Below are 22,182 nucleotides of genomic sequence, written 5' to 3' on the forward strand. Positions count from 1 at the left end.
TTGGTTTCTCTGTGGTTTCTTCTGCTTTTCCTTTCTATTTTCTACATGGAGGTACTAAGGGTAGGTTCTCTCAGTATTAATGGGGGAGGGGACAGGAATTAGAGGGCTTGGGTATTAAAAGTAATAAAACAGAAAAGGCTTAATGTAGTTTTCCTACAGGAGACACATAGTGATGAGGAAAATGAGGTTGACTGGGGTATGTGGTGGGAGGGGCAGCATATACTCAGTCATGGTACTAATTTCAGTGCTGGGGTCTCAATCTTGTTTTCCTCAGGTTTAGGGGTGACTATGGTATCTACAACAGAGATTGTCAAGGGTCAGGTTTTATTGGTCAAGGTGGATGTTATGTTTTTAAATATTTTTTTAATGTTTATGATCCTAATGAGGGTACAGATGTACAGATGTATTTGATCAAATAAAGGAAACCTTAAGACAGTGTGACCAAGAGGGGTGTATGGTTTTAGGGGGTGACTGGAACTGGACAGTGGATTTTCCTGTTGATCGCACTGCTGAAGAACCTCACCTGCGGTCAGTCACTTGCATGTCTGGCCTATTAACTGAGTTTGAGCTTTCTGATGTATGGAGAGTAAGGAATGCGAAAGTTAGGCAGTACACATGGCTAAAAGTTCATGTCGTGTCAGTGCAGCAAGGTTAGACAGGTTGTATGTATCTGAGCAATACTGTAGTAGGGTTGGAAGGTGTGCCATTACTCCTGTGGGTTTCTCTGATCATCATATTGTTACTGTTGATATTCACTTGTCCTGTCCACGAAGGTCATCACCTTACTGGTATTTTAATGTTACATTGTTACATGATGTCATGTTTTGTGAAAGGTTTGTGTTGTTTTGGAGAAAATGGAGGGTTACAAAAGGGAATTTTGAGTCCTTGAGACAATGGTGGGAGGTTGGGAAGGCCCAAATACGAGTATTTTGTCAACAGTATACTGCTCTGTCTCGTATTGAAGTTAAAGAGACTATCAAGGCCCTTGAACAGGACATCAAGTCTATTGAATTGAAGCTGCTCACTCAGAACGACCCTGGACTAGTCATGAACTTACAGGACAAGAGACATGAACTGAGGTCCTTTCTGCATGAAAGAGTGAAGGGTGCCTTGATTAGGTCTCGTTTCGCTTCCCTCAAGGATATGGATGCTCCTAGCGCTTTAAAAAAAACTAGGACAGTCGACATTGCAACGTAAACAGATGGTCTGCCTTCGTCTCCCTGATGGGAAGGTGACCACGGATGACAGTGAAATGCGTCAACATGCTGTGGATTTCTACTCGGCCCTCTATAAGGCGGAGGATTGTGACTCTCTGTGTACTGAACAGTTGTTACACGGTCTTCCTCAATTGGGACCTGAGCAGAGAGTCGCATTGGACTCTGACATTACACTGCAAGAGCTGTTCACAGCAGTTATGCAGCTCTCAACAGGCCGAGCCCCTGGCATCGATGGTTTACCATCTGAGTTTTATAAGCACTTTTGTGGGGTCTATTTGGGAGGATTTTTATGAAGTGGTGTGTGAATCTTTTCATGAGGGTTCTCTTCCTGTATCCTGTCAACGTGCGGTGCTTTCACTGTTGCCAAAAAAAGGGGGATTTGTCTCTCGTAAAAAATTGAAGACCTGTTGCTTTGCTGTGCAAATGTCTCTCAAACAGGTTGAAAGAGTATCTGGGATTGTTGGTCCACAAGGACCAGTCCTACTGTGTACCTGATCGCTCTATCGTTGATAACTTGTTTCTGATAAGAGATGTTTTAGACATTTGTAAACTGTCTGATGTAAATGTGGGTTTACTTTCTTTGGAATAGGAGAAGGCTTTTGATCGTGTGGACCACCAGTACTTGTTTAAAACAATGAAAGCCTTTGGGTTTGGGGATGTCTTTTTGTCTGTATGCTGGGGCCTCGTGTATGGTGAAGGTGGGGGGTGGTTTGAGTTGCTCCATCCCTGTCCAAAGGGGCATCAGGCAGGGATGCACAATTTCAGGGCAGTTATATAGTCTGGCGATTTAACCAATGCTTTGTTTTTTAAGAGTGAGGCTTATTGGTTTCTCTGTGCCAGGTGTAATGAAGGGTCCCACGATAGCACTGTCTGCGTATGCAGATGATGTGACAGTTTTTTTACAGGGGGTGAGGATGTTAAGGTTCTCTCAAACGCTTTAAAGGTGTATGAGGGGGCCTCCTCAGCTCGAGTTAATTGGGGAAAGAGTGAATCGCTGTGGGCAGGTCAGCTTCAAACGGGGTCCGTTCCACGGTTACCAGGGGGGCTTCAGTGGGGCAGAGATGGGATGAAGACTTTGTTTGTTTTTTCTAGGCTCTGATGTCTTTCAGAAAAAGAACTGGGAGGGTGTATTGGAGAAAGTGTTTGCCAGACTGTCAAGATGGAAATGGGTGTTGCCCCAGCTGTCTTATAGAGGAAGGGTACTGGTAGTTAATAATCTTGCTGCCTCTACCCTGTGGCACAGACTAATGATTTAGCAGCCACCAAAGGGTCTGATATAAGAGCTTCAGAGGACCCTTGTCAATTTCTTCTGGTCTGGACAACACTGGATTAAAGCTGCAGCCCTGTACCTGCCACTGCACGCGGGTGGGCAAGGTCTGGTGGACATTTCCTCTAGAATCATGGCTTTCCGGCTTCAAGCAGCCCAGAGATTGTTGTACAGAGACGGTTCTAGCTGGGTCGAAACAGCCTTCACATTGATGAGAGGAGAGCAGGCTGTTTGGGCTTAGACAAGCACCCTTTCCTCTTAAAGCTGGAGGGGGTGATTTGCCTGGCCTGACTCCATTTTATGAGTCTGTTATGCAGGCTTGGAGAGTCCTTGTCAAGTCCCGTAAGGCCTGCACGCCACCAGGGATGTGGCTTTTTGAAGAGACTCTTTTTCACAACACTGCCATCCAGTCCCGTGTTTTGGGTTCAGCTAGCCTACGTCCATGCCTGTTAGGCGTGGGGTGTACCAAGCTGGGTCATCTGATGCGGAGCAGGAGCAGATCGTTGGAGGAGCTGGGAGAAAGAGCGGGGATCCGATCATCTCGCCTACTGAGGAAGGTCGTCGCTGAGGTCTGCGACTCCTTGCCAGTGCTTCATCTGCAGTATGTGACTGATACTTCCAATTCTGATCGGTGGAAGGAGGGTCTGGATCATGTGTACCCTGCACTGATTGTTAGTGCTGCGATGGGGGCATTCGTGGAGGATGTGGGGATACTGCTTTCCTTCAATACCCCGGAGCTGGGGGAGTTCAAGGAGGTGGGAAAGAAGGCCATGTATAGAATATGTGTAAAGGTGTCCCATGCCTCTCCCATGGAAGGGGTCAAATCGACGAGGTGGGCGGGTGTGCTTGGTCCAGGTGCCTCTCCAAAAGGCTGTTGGCGATCATTATACAAACTGCCTATTGGTAAGAGGACAGCTGACTTCCAATGGAGGATAATACATGGAGCTATAGCCACTAACATGCATCTGGTACACCTGGACCCTGCTGTTGGGGAAGGGTGTCCATTCTGTGCTGAGTCTGAAACTCTGGCACATCTGTTTTTACTGTGTCCCAGGTTGGTCGGGATGATTGACCTGATCACTGATTGGTTTTCAACGTTGGGAGGGGTTTTCTCTTTCCAACTGTATATATTTGGGCCAAAGTACAGGTTCAGTCAAAAGGGTGTAGTTGTGTTGCCTAATTTTGTGTTAGGGGCAGCAAAATTAGCGATATGGAAGACCTGAAAGAACAGTATTCGGGGACAGGGGTCTGTGGATGTGGTGGGAATGCTGGAGGGAATGTTGGCAGCGAGACTAAGGGTTGAGTTTGCCTATTATAAATTTGTATATATGAGTATTTGAGTATATGGGTTATTCAGAGGCTGTTGTGTTTAGTTACTGTGGAGGAGGAATTGGAGTTGTGTTTTTAATTGATGTGTAACTGGTGTTTTGTATGAGTATTTATTGTGTGGTGGGCCCCCAGACCCAATAAAGATTATTTAAAACTCAAAACTCTGTCTCTCTCCTCTCTCTCTCTCTCTCTCTCTCTCTCTCTCCCTCTCTCTCTCAGTCCCTCTCTCCGTCCAATGTCGCCATGGTAACAGTGCTGAGTGCACCCTCTCTCCACTCCCCCTTTCTCGCTCGTCTTATTCAGACTAGATCTGTTATTTCCAGCTCTATATTCAGATGCACCATTTGTATTCTATTCTATGTTATACTGGTATGAGAGAGGACTTGATAGTTTTTAGTGTTTTAGTTTTCTGTTATTTGTGTTTTTACAACGTGACTTTATAGCGTGACCTATCAATAGTCTGAACTTTCTGAGATGATCACAGTTTTAAGATAAACAGGCCTCATAACTGCACAGCTATAAACAACTAATGTTATCATTCTCCTTCTTCTTCTTGTCTTTCTTTGGCAGTAGCCCAACTACCATGTCCTCCTCAGTGACTGCTTCCTGTGAATAAGAGGACCAGAGCGAGTGCGTCCAATCACAATCAAGCCTCCACCAGCACATCTTTCCAGTGAGAGAGAGAGAAAGAGATAGAGGCCAAAGAGAGAGAGAGAGAAAAGGAGTGCAGGAAGGAGAGGGGGAGAGAGTGAGAACAGTCGATGGATGCTGTCCGGATTGAGGGGACAGCGCATTCTTCATTAACGAGGAAAAGAAAGATTTCAAAATGGAGTCGAAGGATAGGAACTCGGCGGCAGGTAAGTCTTACCTCAGCTGATGTAAATGTACACCTTGGTAACGCAATGGGGTCCCACTTTACATCAAGTGGCACTATAATCAATGTATTTACGTGGTTATTACATAGGCAGGTTCAGTGTGATTACATTTCAGGTACACATTGTTCATAGTATTTACAACTGTTATACCCGAGTGCGCTTTGCACAATTTCAAAGATTTGCAAATGAAGTCACAATGGAGGTACATGTGTCATCTAGAACAGCAGGTATGGCCTAGGGTGAGATGAAGCCAAATAAAATTAAACTGTTCAGATGTTATCGCAGGTGTAGCGAAATGCTTTTGTCCCTAGCTTCAACAGTGCAGTAATACCTAACAATACAAAACAATACAGGCAAATACCATAAATGTAAAGAAAGGAAGGAAGAAATATGTGAATATTAGAATGAGCAATGTCAGAGTCCGGAATATAAATCTATATGTATATGATGGTGTGTATAGACATTATAGACACTATATGAATAGAAAAGGTGTGTACAGCAGTAGTTGTATAGGATGAGCCTTGACTAGAATACAGAATGTACGTATGAAGTGGGTAAAACAGTATGTAAACATGATTAACGTGACCAGTGTTCCATGACTCTGTACAAAGGGCAGCAGCCTCTAAGGTGCAGGGTAGAGTACCGGGTGGTAGCGGCCAGTAACAGTGACTAAGTTCAGGGCAGGGTGCAGGGCAGAGGCCTACGTAAGCATCATGTAAAGGTACATGAAGTGGTGCTAAAACCTGTGCAAGGGGACCAGAGGGGTATACTATGGTGGTGGTGGAGGTAAGAAGAGGATAGGAACACTGATACTGTATAGGATTGATTGTATAAGCCTAAATGGTTGGTTGATTGATTGATTTTCGACAATGAACACAGAATGCACTGTTGAGCTTTGTTCCTGTATGTGCTGATGTTGCTGCTGTGTTCCTTCACTGTGATTAGGTATATTGAGTTGTGTGTGTGTGTGTGTGTGTGTGTGTGTGTGTGTGTGTGTGTGTGTGTGTGTGTGTGTGTGTGTGTGTGTGTGTGTGTGTGTGTGTGTGTGTGTGTGTGTGTGTGTGTGTGAGAGAGTGTGTTGTGTATTCTGCGCTAGCCCTGTCTATGCTGATTATGTGGGGGAGAGAGTGGTGTCATGGTCATGAATATGGAGCACATTGAGGTTCTCAGTGTAATTTGTTGTGTTCACCATCAATTCCTTCCCGTTAAGACGAGTCAGCAGTGTCGTCCAACCCCTCTTCCAAGGACACCTCATATAACCACTTATACACCTCATACCTCTGCCTCTTTCTCTCTCTCTGCATCTCTCTCTGCCTCTCTCTGCCCCAATCTCTCTGCATCTCTCTCTCTCTGCATCTCTTTCTGCCTCTTTCTCTCTCTTTCCTCTCTCTGCCTCTTTCTCGCTCTCTCGCTCTCTGCCTCTTTCTCTCTCTCTTTCTCTCTCCCTGCCCCGTTCTCTCTCTGCATCTCTCTCTGCCTCTCTCTCTTTCTCTCTTTCTGCCTCTTTCTCTCTCTCTCTCTGCATCTCTTTCTGCCTCTTTCTCTCTCTCTCTCTCTCTCTCTCTCTCTCTTTTCTCTATCCTCGTTCTCTCTCTTTCTCTCTCTTCTCTTTCTCTCTCTCTTTCTCTCTCTTTCTCTCTGCCTCGTTCTCTCTCTTTCTCTCTCTGCCTCGTTCGCTCTCTCTTTCTCTCTCTCTCTCTCTGCATCTCTCTCTGCCTCTGTCTCTCTCTCTGCATCTCTCTCTGCCTCTGTCTCTCTCCCCTCCCTCTCCCTCATCTCTCCCCTTTCTCCCTCTTTCTATCTCATCTGTTGATCTCTTGTCTCTACTGCACTTCTCACTTTTCTTCATCCTTGTCCCTCTACTTCTCATCCCTCCCCTCCCTCTCTCTCCTCCTCCTCCTCTGCCCTCCTCTCTAGGGATGGTTTGTGAGAAGGGGATCCAGATCCTCCTCACCACCGTGGGGGCCTTTGCAGCCTTCTGCCTGATGACGGTTTCTATAGGGACGGACTACTGGCTGTACTCCCGTGCCTCCATCTGCAATAGCACCCGCAACCACTCGGACGACCCCCACAACAAGGACAAGAAGGACCCCGGCGCCCTCACCCACTCTGGCCTCTGGAGGATCTGCTGCCTGGAAGGTAGGCTACTTAAATGCTACTGACACACCATCTTGGATATGTGGTTGGAGTGGGAGAGGATGGATAGAGGGTAGACGGAAGCGTGTGTGTGTGCGTGTGCGTGTGCGTGTGCGTGTGTGTGTGTGTGTGTGATGTTGGAGGGGATGAGTTAGGACTGGTTCCATTTGAGCCTTTTGTCCTAATGTCCATTCTAGATTTAAAGGTACACGATGCAGAAATCACTCTGCCATTTCCTGGTTGCTAAAATTCTAATACTTTGCCTAATTTCAGTTTATGTGACAAAACAAGCAGGTACAGTGTAGAGAATCATTGTACCATCTAAACCCCTGTGAAATCTTTTTTCCATAACCCAAAAATATTGTATTTTCAGCTGTTTGAAGCTGGTGTACAAAACCAAAAGACGCAAAAACAAAACTTAAGAATGGGGAGCATAGAAATAGCTCATATAGAACAGATCTACCACTTCTTACTTTACTGACTTTATTGTCCCCATGGGGAGATTTTGTTGCAGTGTCATGGTCATGTTTAAAGTGGCGTTTAATTACAAAACAAATTGACAATACAACTTTCATAACAGTTACATACCGATAAAAAGAGGCTAGCCTGCTGGCCTTTCTGGGTTGATAGGAACATTAGCCAAAGCTATTTAGGAGGGTTGTCACACCTGGCACAAGTTATTGTCTAGTTCTGTTTTTCCTGCCGAGGGGTGCCCTATACCTGCGCCAGAGGGGAGTGATACAAAGTCTGGGTACAGGGCGTGTCTTGGGTCTAAAATTATTTTAAACTTGCTTTCAATGAGAATGACAGATCTATAACTCGCATTTCTATGTGAATTTGGTTGGGTCACCCAAAAAGTGCCATATTTAAGTTTTTATGAGATTAGATACTATAAATACTATGTATAATATATTGAATGTAATAGTTGGTTATATTGGTAATCGTTGGTAATAGCTGGTTATAGTTGGTAATAGTTGGTGCGTTCACCTTAAGACATCCAGTGGAACAGCCAGCTGGTGTCATCCTATCCTAGGTATTCCTGAAAGAGGTGGGGTTTCAGGTGTCTCCGGAAGGTGGCCTCTTTGGGTATAGCAACCCCCATCCCCCTCTCCATGCCTCCCCCTTGCCTCCTTCAACTAGGTTGCTGTGGTTTTAAATTCCTGAGGATCTCCTCATGGACACACAGTATAAGAGGCAGAGTAAATTTTCATAGAGGACAAAGGAATTCCTTCCACCTCACAGAACTTGAGGTACGAACAAATTTCATGTTCCCGGAGAAAGTATAAAAGATCGGTGAAGAATCCAGCTACGAACTGGTCCGTTTGTCACATCTTGGGGAAGCTCATGGGAGATGGTGTGGCCACATTACCATAACGCTGTTTATATAATAGCCCTCTTGTTGTATAAGATGAATGAGTGAGTATGATACTGTTTGTATAATTGTGTAATATGATTTCGGACTGTTTAATGAAGAAAAATACAATTCCCTTTTGATTTGAACTAAATCAGAGGACCGCCCCTGAGCCCAGTTAGGGTCAGGCCTCCTGGGACAGCCCTTTTTCGGCCCTTCCGAATAAAACCCCCACTCGGGTTTTCGATCAGCAGACCAAGCTTACCTCAGTTACGAGATGGCTAAAGGTTGCAGACCATGTTTTTCTCCATTAGGAGGACAAAGGTTGTAGACCATTGCTGAATCTTTTAAACATACCACGTGGTTAAACTCTGAGACTATCGATACCGACTAAGAATAAGAACAAGTCTTTGATATTAATTACTAGTCTGCAGCTAGGAATTCGGTATCATTGAACGCAAAGAACGACAACCGCCGAAACATCCATTCTATCATGAAACGAATGAATGTCACTCTGAACTATCCACTACAACCACAACAGAGAGAGAGGGGGAGAGAGACGGAGAATTCTACAAAAGAAATTAACTTTTCACCAGCGATCAAGACGACACACTGAGCGTAAATATATATATTGATTGCAATTGTTCCCGAATGAGTGAGCGCTCAAGTGCAAAGGATTAGCATTTCAATTGTTATAATTATCACTTTGTAGTGACTTCTTAGTCGCCCCCCACATCCCCTTTTGTCTAAAAAGCCACGATGCCGGTTTAGCCCACTAGGGCACATTCTCCTATCATTTCTTGTAACCACATTTACCTTGTTTGTTTGTTTGTTTATGCATTTCTGTGAATTACTTAGTTAGTAATAAATAAATGATTTAAGACAATTGATGTATGGATGACTCATAGTGAAGACTGGGTTCGTGCAGATAACCAACAATTTACGACGTTTGGAATGAGACTAACGTGAGGTAAAGTAAATAATTCATTAATCAGAAGACTATGGATCAGATATGAAAATATCTGAAACGTTATATTAGGAAATTATAACCTTGTAATCTGAATATTTTTCCTTGGTGCCCCAACTTCCTAGTTAATTAGTTGGTGCCCCGACTTCCTAGTTAATTACTAATTACAGAGAATCTTTGATAAAAAATTAAGTCTTCAGTTAATGATAGTAAAGACACGACACTGGTAATAGCTGGTAATAAATGGTAATAGCTAGTAATAGGTGGTAATATAGGTAATAGGTGGTAATAGCTGGTAATAGCTGGTAATAGTTGGTAATAGCTGGTAATAGTTGGTAATATAGGTAATAGTTGGTAATATAGGTAATAGTTGGTAATAGTTAGTAATAGCTGGTATGATCAAAGTAAGGACTGTGGCCATTTTGGATCTGATGCAATTCCAGTGCAGACCTCATGTCTGTGTCCTAATGCACTACTAAAGGAATAAGGACTGAATGGAATGGAGGGTCCATTACAGGGAAGCTCAGGGTTGATGTTGTGCAGTTGTTTCGTGTCAGATGAGAGTGAATGGATGGTATGTTACCATATGTTTCAGTGGAATTATGTAGTCAGCAGTGCTGCCGTAAAGGTCATCACTCAACAATGCACATGCTGAGTTTATGAGCTCCTTGGAAGATCTGGAACGTGGAAATGCTAGAAGAAGAAACTCTTTCCTAGACTTTCCCAGTGGACTGATGTTTCTGTTGAATGATTTCCAATGAGCATCAAATCAATTGTTATTGGTCACATACACGTGTTTAGCAGATGTTATTGCGGTTGTAGTGAAATGCTTGTGCTTCTAGTTCCTACAATGCAGCAGTATCTTACAAGTAATATCTAATCATTTTGCAACATATACCTGTAACCCTCTCACCAGGCTCCAATTTGACTCTCACGATATGACCTTACATAGAGTATCTGAACAGCATGGGATGTTAGGAGAGAAGGACATCTCCAAGAAGAATCCCTGTTGTAAACTGTCTAGGGTGATGACAACAGGGTATTAACTTCAGATGGAATGGTTATAGATTTCTGTTATTGTCTAAGGATATACTTTCCCATGCATTATATTCAATTGAAACAGTAAATGACTCCACCAAGGCAACATACATAAGGTTCAAGATGTGTATTATTACATTTTCAATGCACCACATCGAAATACATAAAAGTAATAATGCCCAATGAGTCGTGCACAACGCATATCCAAATTATTTCAAGCTTTCTTAACCCGTTGGCGCGCGTTGGAGCTCAACAACAACAACAATGATGACACACTTAAAGTCCAGAAGCACCCCACCGTTGTGGTTACTCACTACTCGTAGGTATTCCCTCAGCGAAGTGTGGCAGTTCTGTGCAGGTTTCCTCACAAGATCCACAGCAAGCACAGCTATCAATGCAGACAGTACTCCTTAGCAGTAACCGATATCCCATGGGAACATGAACTCGTTCATCTTTCCCAAGCAATTCTCTCTGTGTCACATGATGCTAGGCTAACCTCAAGGCTGTCCAATACCTCCACGATGAGACGGTCGCTTCAGTCTTTCTTAACAAAATTATAACAACTCTCTGATCAAATAAAATCGGTATGTCCCTTCAAAACTCAGTAGGTATGGGTTTTGTTCTATCTATTGTTCTATTATTGTTCTTTTATGTTCTATTATCGTCTTCTGTTATAATTCTTCTTCACCAACGGTCATAATGTAACGTTCATCCAACGCCTCTCTACCTCTTTTTTTCCCGCAGGCCTCCCGTTGTTAAGCCACAGCTTAACAAGTGACCTTATTGGTCAAAACTTCAACTTCAAAGTAAACCAGCATATTCACTTATACATAAAATAAATATTTCTTCAAAAGAAATGCATTAACCACATTACAATTCGGGAGCAATTCAATCACCTTTTAAATCTAATACCAATTAATTATAACAAATAAACTTAATCCCAATACACAGAAACCTAAGTAAAGGAATGGAATTAAGAATATATAAATATATGAACGAGCAATGTCAGAGTAGCATAGACTAACATACAGTAGAATAGTATAGAATACAGTATATACGCTACCGTTCAAAGTTTGGGGTAACTTAGAACTGTCCTTATTTTTTAAAGAAAAACATGATCATGATCATCAAACTTGATCATTAGAAAACCCTTTAGAAAACCCTTTTATAATTATGTTAGCACAGCTGAAAACTGCAAGAGGACAAATACATTAGAGTGTCTAGTCCTCAACTGGCAGCTTCATTAAATAGTACCCGCAATACACCAGTCTCAACGTCAACAGTGAAGAGGCGACTCTGGAATTCTGGACTTCTAGAGAGAGTTGCAAAGAAAAAGCCATATCTCAGACTGGACAATAAAAAGAAAAGATTAAGATGGGAAAAAGAGCACAGACACTGGACAGAGGAACTCTGCCTAGAAAGCCAGCATCCCGGATTCCTGCCACTCTGGATCATTACACCGGATCATTCTCCCGGAACAACGCAGCTAGCACCATCTAACTTTGAGCTATCCTCGAGCTAGGCCCATATACCAGCTAATTCTAGGGATACATTACCTCCTTTGCCCTTTATTGTTGACACAGAGCCCCACCGATCCATCACGACTGGACTGCCGCCATGATTGCCCGATGTGGTCTCAACAGGCTATTCTGTTACGATGTCGCCGAAGAACCATCTACTAGCCCCAGCCCGCTAGCTTTTCTGAACACTGTGTCCCCTGCTCGCCTAGCGTAGTAGTGACTACCAAACAGCACCCTGACTCACCTATTGCTGCTCTTTTGACTCTATGATCACTCGGCTACACAGCTGATTCCCCCTGGACTGTTTAAATAGCACGGTACCTCATTTTGTTTACTTGTCGGCCCCAGCCTCGAACTCAGGGCCGGTATGTACCTAACTGACCCGCTCTGCCCATTCATTGACTTCTGTAACCGTAAAAGCCTTGATTTCATGGATGTTATCATCAGAAGCCTCCTCCCTAAGTTTGCTTTATTCACTGCTTTAGCACACTCCACCATCCCTGATGTCATAGCCATGTCTGAATCCTGGTTTAGGAAGGCCAACAAAAATTCGGACATTTTCATCCCCAACTATAACATTTTCCGCCAAGATAGAACTGCCAAATGGGGTGGAGTTGCAATCTACTGCAGAGATAGCCTGCAGAGTTCTGTCATGCTATCCAGGTCTGTGCCCAAACAGTTTGAGCTTCTACTTTTAAAATCCACCATCAATAAAAGACAATACTATGCAGCCGTATTCATCGAACTGGCCAAGTCTTTCGACTCTGTCAATCACCACATTCTTATCGGCAGACTCAACAGCCTTGGTTTCTCAAATTACTGCCTCACCTGGTTCACCAACTACTTCTCAGACAGAGTTCAGTGTTTCAAATTTGAATGCCTGTTTTCCGGACCTCTGGCAGTCTCTATGGGGGTGCCACAGGGTTCAATTCTCGGGCCCTCTCTTTTCTCTGTATAAATCAATGATGTCGCTCTTGCTGCTGGTGATTCTCTGATCCACCTCTACACAGATGACACCATTCTGTATACTTCTGGCTCTTCTTTGGACACTGTGTTAGCTAACCTCCAGTTGAGCTTCAATGCCATACAACTCTCCTTCCGTGGCTTCCAACTGCACTTAAATGCAAGCAAAACTAAATGTATGCTCTTCGCTGCCCGCACCCGCCTGCCCGTCTAGCATCACTACTCTGGACGGTTCTGACTACCCTCGTAAAACTGACTACCCTACCGATCCTTGACTTCGGCAATATCATTTACAAAATAGCCTCTGACACCAGCAAATTTGATGCAGTCTATCACCGTGCCATCCGTTTTGTCACCAAAGCCCCATATACTACCCACCACTGCAACCTGTATGTTCTCGTTGGCTGGCCCTCGCTTCATATTAGTCGCCAAACCCACTGGCTCCAGGTCATCTATAATTCTTTGCTAGGTAAAGCCCCACCTTATCTCAGCTCACTGGTCACCATAGCAGCACCCACCCCTAGCACGCACTCCAGAAGGTATATTTCACTGGTCACCTCCAAAGCCAACAACCCCCTTTGGCCGCCTTTCCTTCCAGTTCTCTGCTGCCAATGACTGGAATGAAATGTAAAAATCACTGAAGCTGGAGACTTATATCTCCCCACTAACTTTAAGCATCAGCTGTAAGAGCAGCTTACTGATAATTGCACCTGTACATAGCCCATCTGTAAATAGCCCACCCAACTACCTCATCCCCATATTGTTATTTATTTTGTTGCTCCTTTGCACCCCAGTATCTCTAATTGCACATTCATCTTCTGCACATCTATCACTCCACTGTTTAATTGCTAAATTGTTATTATTTCGCCACTATGGCCTATTTATTGCCTTACCTCCCTAATCGTACTTCATTTGCACACACTCTATATAGACTTTTCTATTGTGTTATTGACTGTATGTTTATCCCATGTGTAACTCTGTGTTGTTTGTGTCGCACTGCTTTGCTTTATCTTGGCCAGGTCGCAGTTGTAAATGAGAACTTGTTCTCAACTGGCCTACCTGGTTAAATAAAGGTGAAAAAATACAAATACAAATAAAATGTGTATATAGGCAGCAGCCTCTCTATGCTATTGATGGCTGTTTAACAGTCTGATGGCCTTGAGATAGAAGCTGTTTTTCAGTCTCTTGGTCCCAGCTTTGATGCACCTGTACTGACCCCACCTTCTGGATGGTAGCGGGGTGAACAGGCAGTGGCTCAGGTGGTTGTTGTCCTTGATGATCTTTTTGGCCTTGTGACATCGGGTGCTGTAGGTGTCCTGGAGGGCAGGTAGTTTGTGCCCGGTGATGCGTTGGGCATAAGAACAACAGCTTTAGAGTGGGTTCACATGAAGTTAAAGAGAAGAGGTCTGAACTGTGTCTGTGCAGAGAGCTACAGGCACTTTATCTATGAGTACTGGATGTTTGTGGAGATTGTAATTTCTACCCTTCAAATGAATTTGTCATAAGGATACCACTTCATCCCTGAACTAAGGATGACCCCAGTGGTGAAGTAGGTAGCAGGAGCTGATGGTCTAGATGTACAGTATACAGTGTTCCCCATTGTTCGTCGCCAGACCCACTGGCTCCAGGTCATCTACAAGTCCATGCTAGGTAAAGCTCCGCCTTATCTCAGTTCACTGGTCACGATGGCAACACCCACCCGTAACATGCGCTCCAGCAGGTGTATCTCACTGATCATCCCTAAAGCCAACACCTCATTTGGCCGCCTTTCGTTCCAGTTCTCTGCTGCCTGTGACTGGAATGAATTGCAAAAATCGCTGAAGTTGGAGACTTTTATCTCCCTCACCAACTTCAAACATCTGCTATCTGAGCAGCTAACCGATCGCTGCCGCTGTACATAGTCTATCGGTAAATAGCCCACCCATTTTTACCTACCTCATCCCCATACTGTTTTTATTTATTTTATTTTATGCTCTTTTGCACACCAATATCTCTACCTGTACATGACCATCTGATCATTTATCACTCCAGTGTTAATCTGCAAAATTGTAATTATTCGCCTACCTCCTCATGCCTTTTGCACACAATGTATATAGACTCTCCTTTTTTCTACTGTATTATTGACTTGTTAATTGTTTACTCCATGTGTAACTCTGTGTTGTCTGTTCACACTGCTATGCTTTATCTTGGTCAGGTCGCAGTTGCAAATGAGAACTTGTTCTCAACTAGCCTACCTGGTTAAATAAAGGTGAAATAAAATAAAAAATAAAAATTGTGTCAGCAGATCAGGAAGTTGAAATCACCTGAAAAGAACCCCTCTCATCTCACCCCATTCCTTCCATCACTGTATTTAATATATAACCTACCTTACACGCATCACCCACTAGCACTGTGCTCACCAACCATGTGTTGGAAACCTGATTCAACTAGATCCATCAAGTATTTGATAAGCTGAATCAGGTATATTACAGCTGGCCCTACAAACTCACTGCAGACCCTGTTGCCCAACCCTGCACCAGCCCAGTGATTTAACTGACGGGGTCTCTGAAAATGACAGTAGCCATCACGCCATCTTCACTCAGTCACTGCGGCACAAGCAGCGCATTTATAATACATTTAACTGCTCTGACATACAGGCTTTAGAAGGGGGAAGACAGGACAGGACTGGATAGGACAGAATAGGACAGTAGTTGAAGCTGAATGAATGGTGTTAGCTAGCTGCCGTATGTTTGTAGTCCCGTCACTACTCCTCTATAAGGCATGCAGGGTAAGTCCCATCCTTGGCCTGGTCATTGTGCAAAGCACATTTGTCCTCATCTCTAAGCTTCCTGATAACAAAGCAGCCAATTAGAGATAAGCCCCAGCCCTCACAGCATTGCTGCAGTGCTCCTCTCTGTCTGTCTGTCTGTCTGTCTGTCTGTCTGTCTGTCTGTCTGTCTGTCTGTCTGTCTGTCTGTCTGTGCTCTCTCTCGCTCTTCTCACTAACTCCCTCTGTCTCTGCCTCTCTCTCTGCTCTCTCTCTTTACTCTCTCTCTGCCATCTCTCCCTCCCTCTCTCTCTGCTCTCTCTCTGCTCTCTCTCTCTCTGCTCTCTCTCTTTACTCTCTCTCTGCCATCTCTCCCTCCCTCTCTCTCTGCTCTCTCTCTCTGCTCTCTCTCTCTCTGCTCTCTCTCTTTACTCTCTCTCTGCCATCTCTCCCTCCCTCTCTCTCTCTGCTCTCTCTCTATCTCTCTCCCTCTCTTTACTCTCTCTCTGCTCTCTCTCCCTCCCTCTCTCTCTGCATCTCTCTCCCTCTCTTTACTCTCTCTCTGCTCTCTCTCCCTCCCTCTCTCTCTCTGCTCTCTCTCTATCTCTCTCCCTCTCTTTACTCTCTCTCTGCTCTCTCTCCTCCCTCTCTCTCTCTGCTCTCTCTCTCTATCTCTCTCCCTCTCTTTACTCTCTCTCTGCCCTCTCTCCCTCCCTCTCTCTCTCTGCTCTCTCTCTCTCTCCCTCTCTTTACTCTCTCTCTGCTCTCTCTCCCTCCCTCTCTCTCTGCTCTCTCTCTATCTCTCTCCCTCTCTTTACTCTCTCTCTGCTCTCTCTCCCTCCCTCTCTCTCTCTGCTCTCTCTCTCTATCTCTCTCCCTCTCTTTACTCTCTCTCTGCTCTCTCTCTCCCTCTCTTTACTCTCTCTCTGCTCTCTCTCCCTCCCTCTCTCTCTGCTCTCTCTTATCTCTCTCCCTCTGCTTTACTCTCTCTCTGCTCTCTCTCCCTCCCTCTCTCTCTGCTCTCTATCTCTCTCCCTCTCTTTACTCTCTCTCTGCTCTCTCTCCCTCCCTCTCTCTCTCTGCTCTCTCTCTATCTCTCTCCCTCTCTTTACTCTCTCTCTGCTCTCTCTCCCTCCCTCTCTCTCTCTGCTCTCTCTCTCTCTCCCTCTTTACTCTCTCTCTGCCCTCTCTCCCTCCCTCTCTCTCTGCTCTCTCTCCCTCCCTCTCTCTCTCTGCTCTCTCTCTCTATCTCTCTCCCTCTCTTTACTCTCTCTCTGCCCTCTCTCCCTCCCTCTCTCTCTGCTCTCTCTTCTCTCTTTACTCTCTCCGCCCTCTTTCTCTCCCTCTCTCTCTGCTCTCTCTTTCTCGCTCTTCTCACTCTCTCCCTCTGTCGTCTCTCTGCCTCTCTCATACCTCTGTCTGCTATCTCTCTCTTTACTCTCTCTCTGCTCTCTCGCTCTTCTCACTAACTCCCTCTGTCTCTGCCTCTCTCTGCTCTCTCGCTCTTCTCACTAACTCCCTCTGTCTCTGCCTCTCTCTGCTCTCTCGCTCTTCTCACTAACTCCCTCTGTCTCTCCCTCCCTCTCTCTCTCTGCTCTCTGTCTGCTACCTCTCCCTTTACGATCTCTCTTCCCTCCCCGCTATTTCTCTCAATCGCTCTCTCTTTCTCCCTCTCTTTTCCGCTCTCTCTTTCTCCCTCTCTTTTCCCCTCTCTCGCTCTCTCGCTCTCCCTCTCTTTTCCCCTCTCTCGCTCTCTCTTTCTCCCTCTCTTTTCCCTTCTCTCGCTCTCTCGCTCTCTCTTTCTCCCTCTCTTTTCCCCTCTCTCGCTCTCTCACTCTCTCTTTCTCCCTCTCTTTTCCCCTCTCTCGCTCTCTCTCTCCTCTCTTTCTCTCTCTCCTCTCTTTCTCTCTCTTCTCTCTTTCTCTCTGTGGTGCAGTGGAGCCTTCAGTGCTTTGGTATGGCTTAGAGGTCAAGTATCCTTGATGTCTGTAGAGTATTGAGTCAAGATGGGTGCTCAGAAGCCGTGCAGTGATGCAGTGAGTGTAGGTGCAATGGAAACAGAGGACATATTGGCTCTAAAAGATTTAAGCCCGCGGGTGGATGTCACACCTTGCTGTGTTAGGGGCCGAAGGAGTGAGTGGATGGGGTATTATCTGATTCTGCAGGTAGAGACGATTCCAGATTTGTATTTGTATTTATTTGTACCTTTATTTAACCAGGCAAAATACTAGTAGGTCAGTACAGTCTCTCCCTTAGCTTTTAGTCAAAGGCCCCTAACATCACATTGTGGGCTGCAAATATTCAATATTCAACTGAAACCAATGGAGAGCAAGAGTTTTATGTGCATGGCATCAGACAAGCCACCATTCAACAGCAGTGATATGAGTGTTGATGCTTTAGATTGAATGCTGTTGTGGGGCTGGTTCAAATAGAGAACACTGATCTTTGGGGCAGTACTTAGAGGCAGCCTCTACTGCCCATGTAGGTCAGTGTCACCCTCCAGTACTTTTCTTACAGAGTTACCAGGTAAGTGAATGGGAGTGAGGGAAACTCAGGTCATTTTGGCTCTATCCAGCTGTTTCTCTATTTCAGGAGTAGTAAGTACAGCTGTAGAGTAGTTGCTCCCTAGACACTGGTTTTCCCACCTAATGGTTGGTTTAGAGCCAAAATGGCGTCTGTCAGGGGGTTTAGCTGACACCCTCCTCTGTGCCCCCATCTCTTTCTTTACAGACTACAACCATGGAAATAAAAGAACTATGAGAAAGAGACAAGCTCACCCCACATCTGTCCTTCTCTCCCTCCTCCGTCTGTGTCTCATCATTCCATCACTCCAACTCTCTCACAATCCATCCATCAGCCAGCACCAGTCGTGTGCTGCTGTCATCACCGTGCGTCCGTCCGTCCATCTGTCTGTCTGCAATAGAGCCACAAGACCCCAGCGGGTAGCTATCTGTCTGCCTGTCTGCCTGTATGGATGGCTCTCTGTGTTGGGGTGTGTGTGGGGGTGAGTTAGTGTGTTCATTCAGTTACTGCATGCTCTTATTCAGAAAGGACCACAGTGAAATTACTCTTTTTAAATGAATATTGGTAGCTGTGGTTCACTCTAAATAAAAAAATTCTTATTAGAACTATACATACATATATGCTGGTACCCTTTCTACATTAAATTTGTATTTTTCTACCCAGCACCTGATGACAAATCATGTATGTATGTGAGTGTGATACTAATGAGATACTGCATGACCTTAACGGGTCAAGGACATCTGATCTAGAATCAGTTCCTAAGGGCAGAGAGTGTGGATGTTTTGTGTTGGGGATGCGTACTGTTCTGTCCTCAGACCTACCTGGGAAGGGTGAACAATGACAGGACAGAACCTGAGGCACAACCAGTCTGCAGTTTCTCTCTCTCATGCCTTATTCTCTTCCTCTTTCTCTCTTGCTCTCTTTTTATATGCTAATATAAACTGCTGTTTCTTTTTCTGATGAATCTCTGTGGAGTGGAGCTGATGCATGTGCTGATTTATAAAGTGTGTTCGCGCATGTGTGTGTGTGTGAGATAGAGTATTCTGTTCTAACACCCACCTCCACCCCTCCTCTCTCTCTCTCTCAGGGGTGAAGAGGGGAGTGTGTTCTCAGATCAACCACTTCCCTGAGGATGCTGACTTTGACCATGATGGGCCTGAGTATGTTCTACGTAAGTCAACATCTGATGGACCTGAGGAGGTGGAGGTGTTATTAGTCACATGAGCCGAGTACAACAGGCCTTACCATGAAATGCTTACTTACAAGCACTTAACCAGCAAAGCAGTTCAAGAAAGAGTGAAGAAAATATTTACCAAATAAACTAAAGTAAAAAATGATCAAAAGTAACACAATAAAATAACAATAACGAGGCTATATACAGGGGGTACCGGTACCGAGTCAGTGTGTGGGGGTACAGGTTAGAGGTGACTTGTACATGTAGGTTGGGGTGAAGTGACAATGCATAGATAATAAACAGCGAGTAGCAGCAGTGTAAAAACAAATGGGTGTCAATGTAAATAGCCTGGTGGCCATTTGATGAATTGTTCAGCAGTCTTATGGCTTGGGGGTCGAAGCTGATAAGCCTTTTGGACCTAGACTTGGTGCTCCGGTAACGCTTTCCATGCGGTAGCAAGAGAACAGTCTATAATTTGGGCGGCTGGAGTCTTTGACTATTTTTTGTGGTCTAAAATGAAAATCATTTGAATCAGGTGTGTTGGGCAGGACTGGAACAAAACCCTGCACACACTGACACCACCCCCAGGACGGGAGTTGCCCATAACTGATACACAGCCGTAACTCATCCACCACTGTAAACCACTTTTTACAGAAGCCTTAGACCACATAGAGCAGTTAGATCTCACTCCTGAAGACCGGGAGAAAATAGGCTGTGTTTGAATTAAACATGTTAGTGTTTGTATGAAGTTGAGGGATAATGTGCTGCCCTAGTTCACGGGTGTTCCTCCAGGCCACACCTGTGTGGGTGTTCCATCCTGCACTATGTGTGCCCGCCCCACAATGCAGCAGGAGAAGACTGTGTACTGTTCACTATATAGCCTCGGCATTTGGCTGGCATTTACTTTGGCATTTCTGTCCTCTGGCCTATGTCCTAGATGGGAGTGTGTGTGTGTGTGTGTGTGTGTGTGTGTGTGTGTGTGTGTGTGTGTGTGTGTGTGTGTGTGTGTGTGTGTGTGTGTGTGTGTGTGTGTGTGTGTGTGTGTGTGTGTGTGTGTGTGTGTGTGTGTGTGTTCCGTCCTGGGGGGCATCAGAGTTGATGCCTCTTGGGAATGAGCTGATACAATTAAACACTCACTAGCTTGGCCACATGGTAATTAATTTGCTCACAGCAGAATACAGCTGTTTATTTCTCATCCTCTCCCTCTGATTCTATCTGCTTCTTTGACCTTTTCTCTTTTCTTTTCTCTCTCTTTATCACCCACTTCCCCTCTCTCTCTCTTCTTCTCTCTCTTCTTCTCTCTACTTCCTTCTCACTTCCCCTCCCTCTCTCTTCTTCTCTCTCTTCTTCTCTCTACTTCCTTCTCACTTCCCCTCCCTCTCTCTTCTTCTCTCTCTTCTTCTCTCTACTTCTCTCTCACTTCCCCTCCCTCTCTCTTCTTCTCTCTCTTCTTCTCTCTACTTCTCTCTCACTTCCCCTCCCTCTCTCTTCTTCTCTCTCTTCTTCTCTCTACTTCTCTCTCACTTCCCCTCCCTCTCTCTTCATCACCCACTTCCCCTCTCTCTCTCTTCTTCTCTCTACTTCTCTCTCACTTCCCCTCCCTCTCTCTTCATCACCCACTTCCTCTCTCTCTCTTCTTCTCTCTCTCTCTTCTTCTCTCTCACTTGTTCTCTCTCACTTCCCCTCGCTCTCCCCGTCACTGTCCTGTCACTGTTCTGTCCCTCTCTCTCTGTAGGTATGGTCAGGGCTTCCAACATCTTCCCTATCCTCAGTGCTATCCTGCTGTTGATGGGAGGGGTGTGTATCGGTCTCAGTCGCTTCTATAAGCACAAGAGGAACATCGTCCTGGGAGCAGGCATTCTCTTTGTGGCTGCAGGTGCACTAACTAACTCCTGTCAGACCTGTCTGTGTGTCTGTGTATGTGATTATCTCTGTGTCTTTATGTGTCTATCTAAGTCTCTTAGTATGTATACATATGTTTATGTTCTGTTGATGTAAAGTCATGTTTTTCCTCTTGCTCTCCTGCTCTGGATAACATGACAGAGAGAGTGCGTGTCTGTGTGTATGTGTGTATATATCCTCATCTGTGTGTGTATATATATCCTTGTGTATTTGTGTCTGTGTGTGCGTGCATGTGTTTGTATATCCTCATCTATCCCCTGTCTCCTCCAGGTCTGAGCAACATCATCGGTGTGATCGTGTACATCTCTGCAGCGTTGGGAGACATCTCCCCTAAGAAGGACGAGGACAAGAAGTGGCAGTACAGCTACGGCTGGTCCTTCTACTTCGGAGGCCTGTCCTTCATCATGGCTGAGATGGTGGGCGTTCTGGCCGTCAACATCTACATCGAAAAGAACAAGGAGCTTCGCTGCCGCTCACGCACTGACATCTTCAAGGGGACCACGCACGCCATGCTCCGCCTACCCAGCTACCGCTTCCGCCGTCGCTCCCGCTCCTCATCCCGCTCTACTGACCCCTCACGCTCCCGAGACCCCTCGCCGGTGGGGGGAGGCGGGGGGAAGAACTTTGGCCTGCCCCCCTCGGCCATGCTCTCCCAGGGGCCCATGTCTGTGGCCACGTTGCCCAACCCTCACTCTCGCTCCCACACCACCCTGGCGGGGGGTGACATCTCCCTCTACACTCTGTCCCGCGACCCCAAGCTGGCTGGCCTGCCCCCCATGTACGGCACCGTGGACCGCGCCACCCTCTACCAGCTCCACAACTGCTTCCCCAAGGACGGGGGAGGAGGGGGAGGAGGGGGTGTGATGATGAGCGGCACACTGCCCTCTCTGAAGTCCCACAACCCCTCGCTGTCCCAGAATTCCTCCAACTCCAACGCACCCATGGGCAACTCGGTGGGCTCGGGGCCCCCACCCTTCTCCTCGTCCACGGTGGAGAGAGAACGAGGGATGGGAACGCTGGACAGGCTAAAGGGAGATAGAGAGAGCAACTCCAATACGCTCAACAGGAAGACAACACCCGTGTAGAGAGGAGGGGGGAGAGGGAGGGATGGGAACGCTGGACAGGCTAAAGGGAGATAGAGAGAGCAACTCCAATATGCTCAACAGGAAGACAA

At 45.6% G+C, this 22,182-nt stretch overlaps 1 protein-coding gene across 1 annotated transcript; it reads left to right on the forward strand.

Moving 5' to 3' along the window:
• The first annotated feature begins 4,384 nt into the window (after positions 1–4,384).
• LOC115117638 (voltage-dependent calcium channel gamma-4 subunit-like) lies at positions 4,385–22,140 on the forward strand. Its single transcript, XM_065005919.1, has 5 exons — positions 4,385–4,670; positions 6,606–6,827; positions 19,020–19,103; positions 20,842–20,982; positions 21,279–22,140. The coding sequence occupies exons 1-5, from the start codon at positions 4,640–4,642 to the stop codon at positions 22,091–22,093; spliced, it is 1,293 nt and encodes a 430-aa protein (XP_064861991.1). The 5' UTR covers positions 4,385–4,639; the 3' UTR covers positions 22,094–22,140.
• The last annotated feature ends 42 nt before the right edge of the window (positions 22,141–22,182 follow it).

The sequence above is a fragment of the Oncorhynchus nerka genome, linkage group LG3 (assembly GCF_034236695.1).
Source record: "Oncorhynchus nerka isolate Pitt River linkage group LG3, Oner_Uvic_2.0, whole genome shotgun sequence".
Lineage (NCBI taxonomy): Eukaryota > Metazoa > Chordata > Actinopteri > Salmoniformes > Salmonidae > Oncorhynchus > Oncorhynchus nerka.

Bases quoted from the DNA above. Each gene is read 5' to 3' on its own strand.
- LOC115117638 (XM_065005919.1), top strand. From the start codon at position 4,640: ATGGAGTCGAAGGATAGGAACTCGGCGGCAG. The intron at 6,828-19,019 runs GTAGGCTACTTA...TCTCTCTCTCAG, and splicing joins GAGGATCTGCTGCCTGGAAG to GGGTGAAGAGGGGAGTGTGT. The intron at 19,104-20,841 runs GTAAGTCAACAT...CTCTCTCTGTAG, and splicing joins TGGGCCTGAGTATGTTCTAC to GTATGGTCAGGGCTTCCAAC.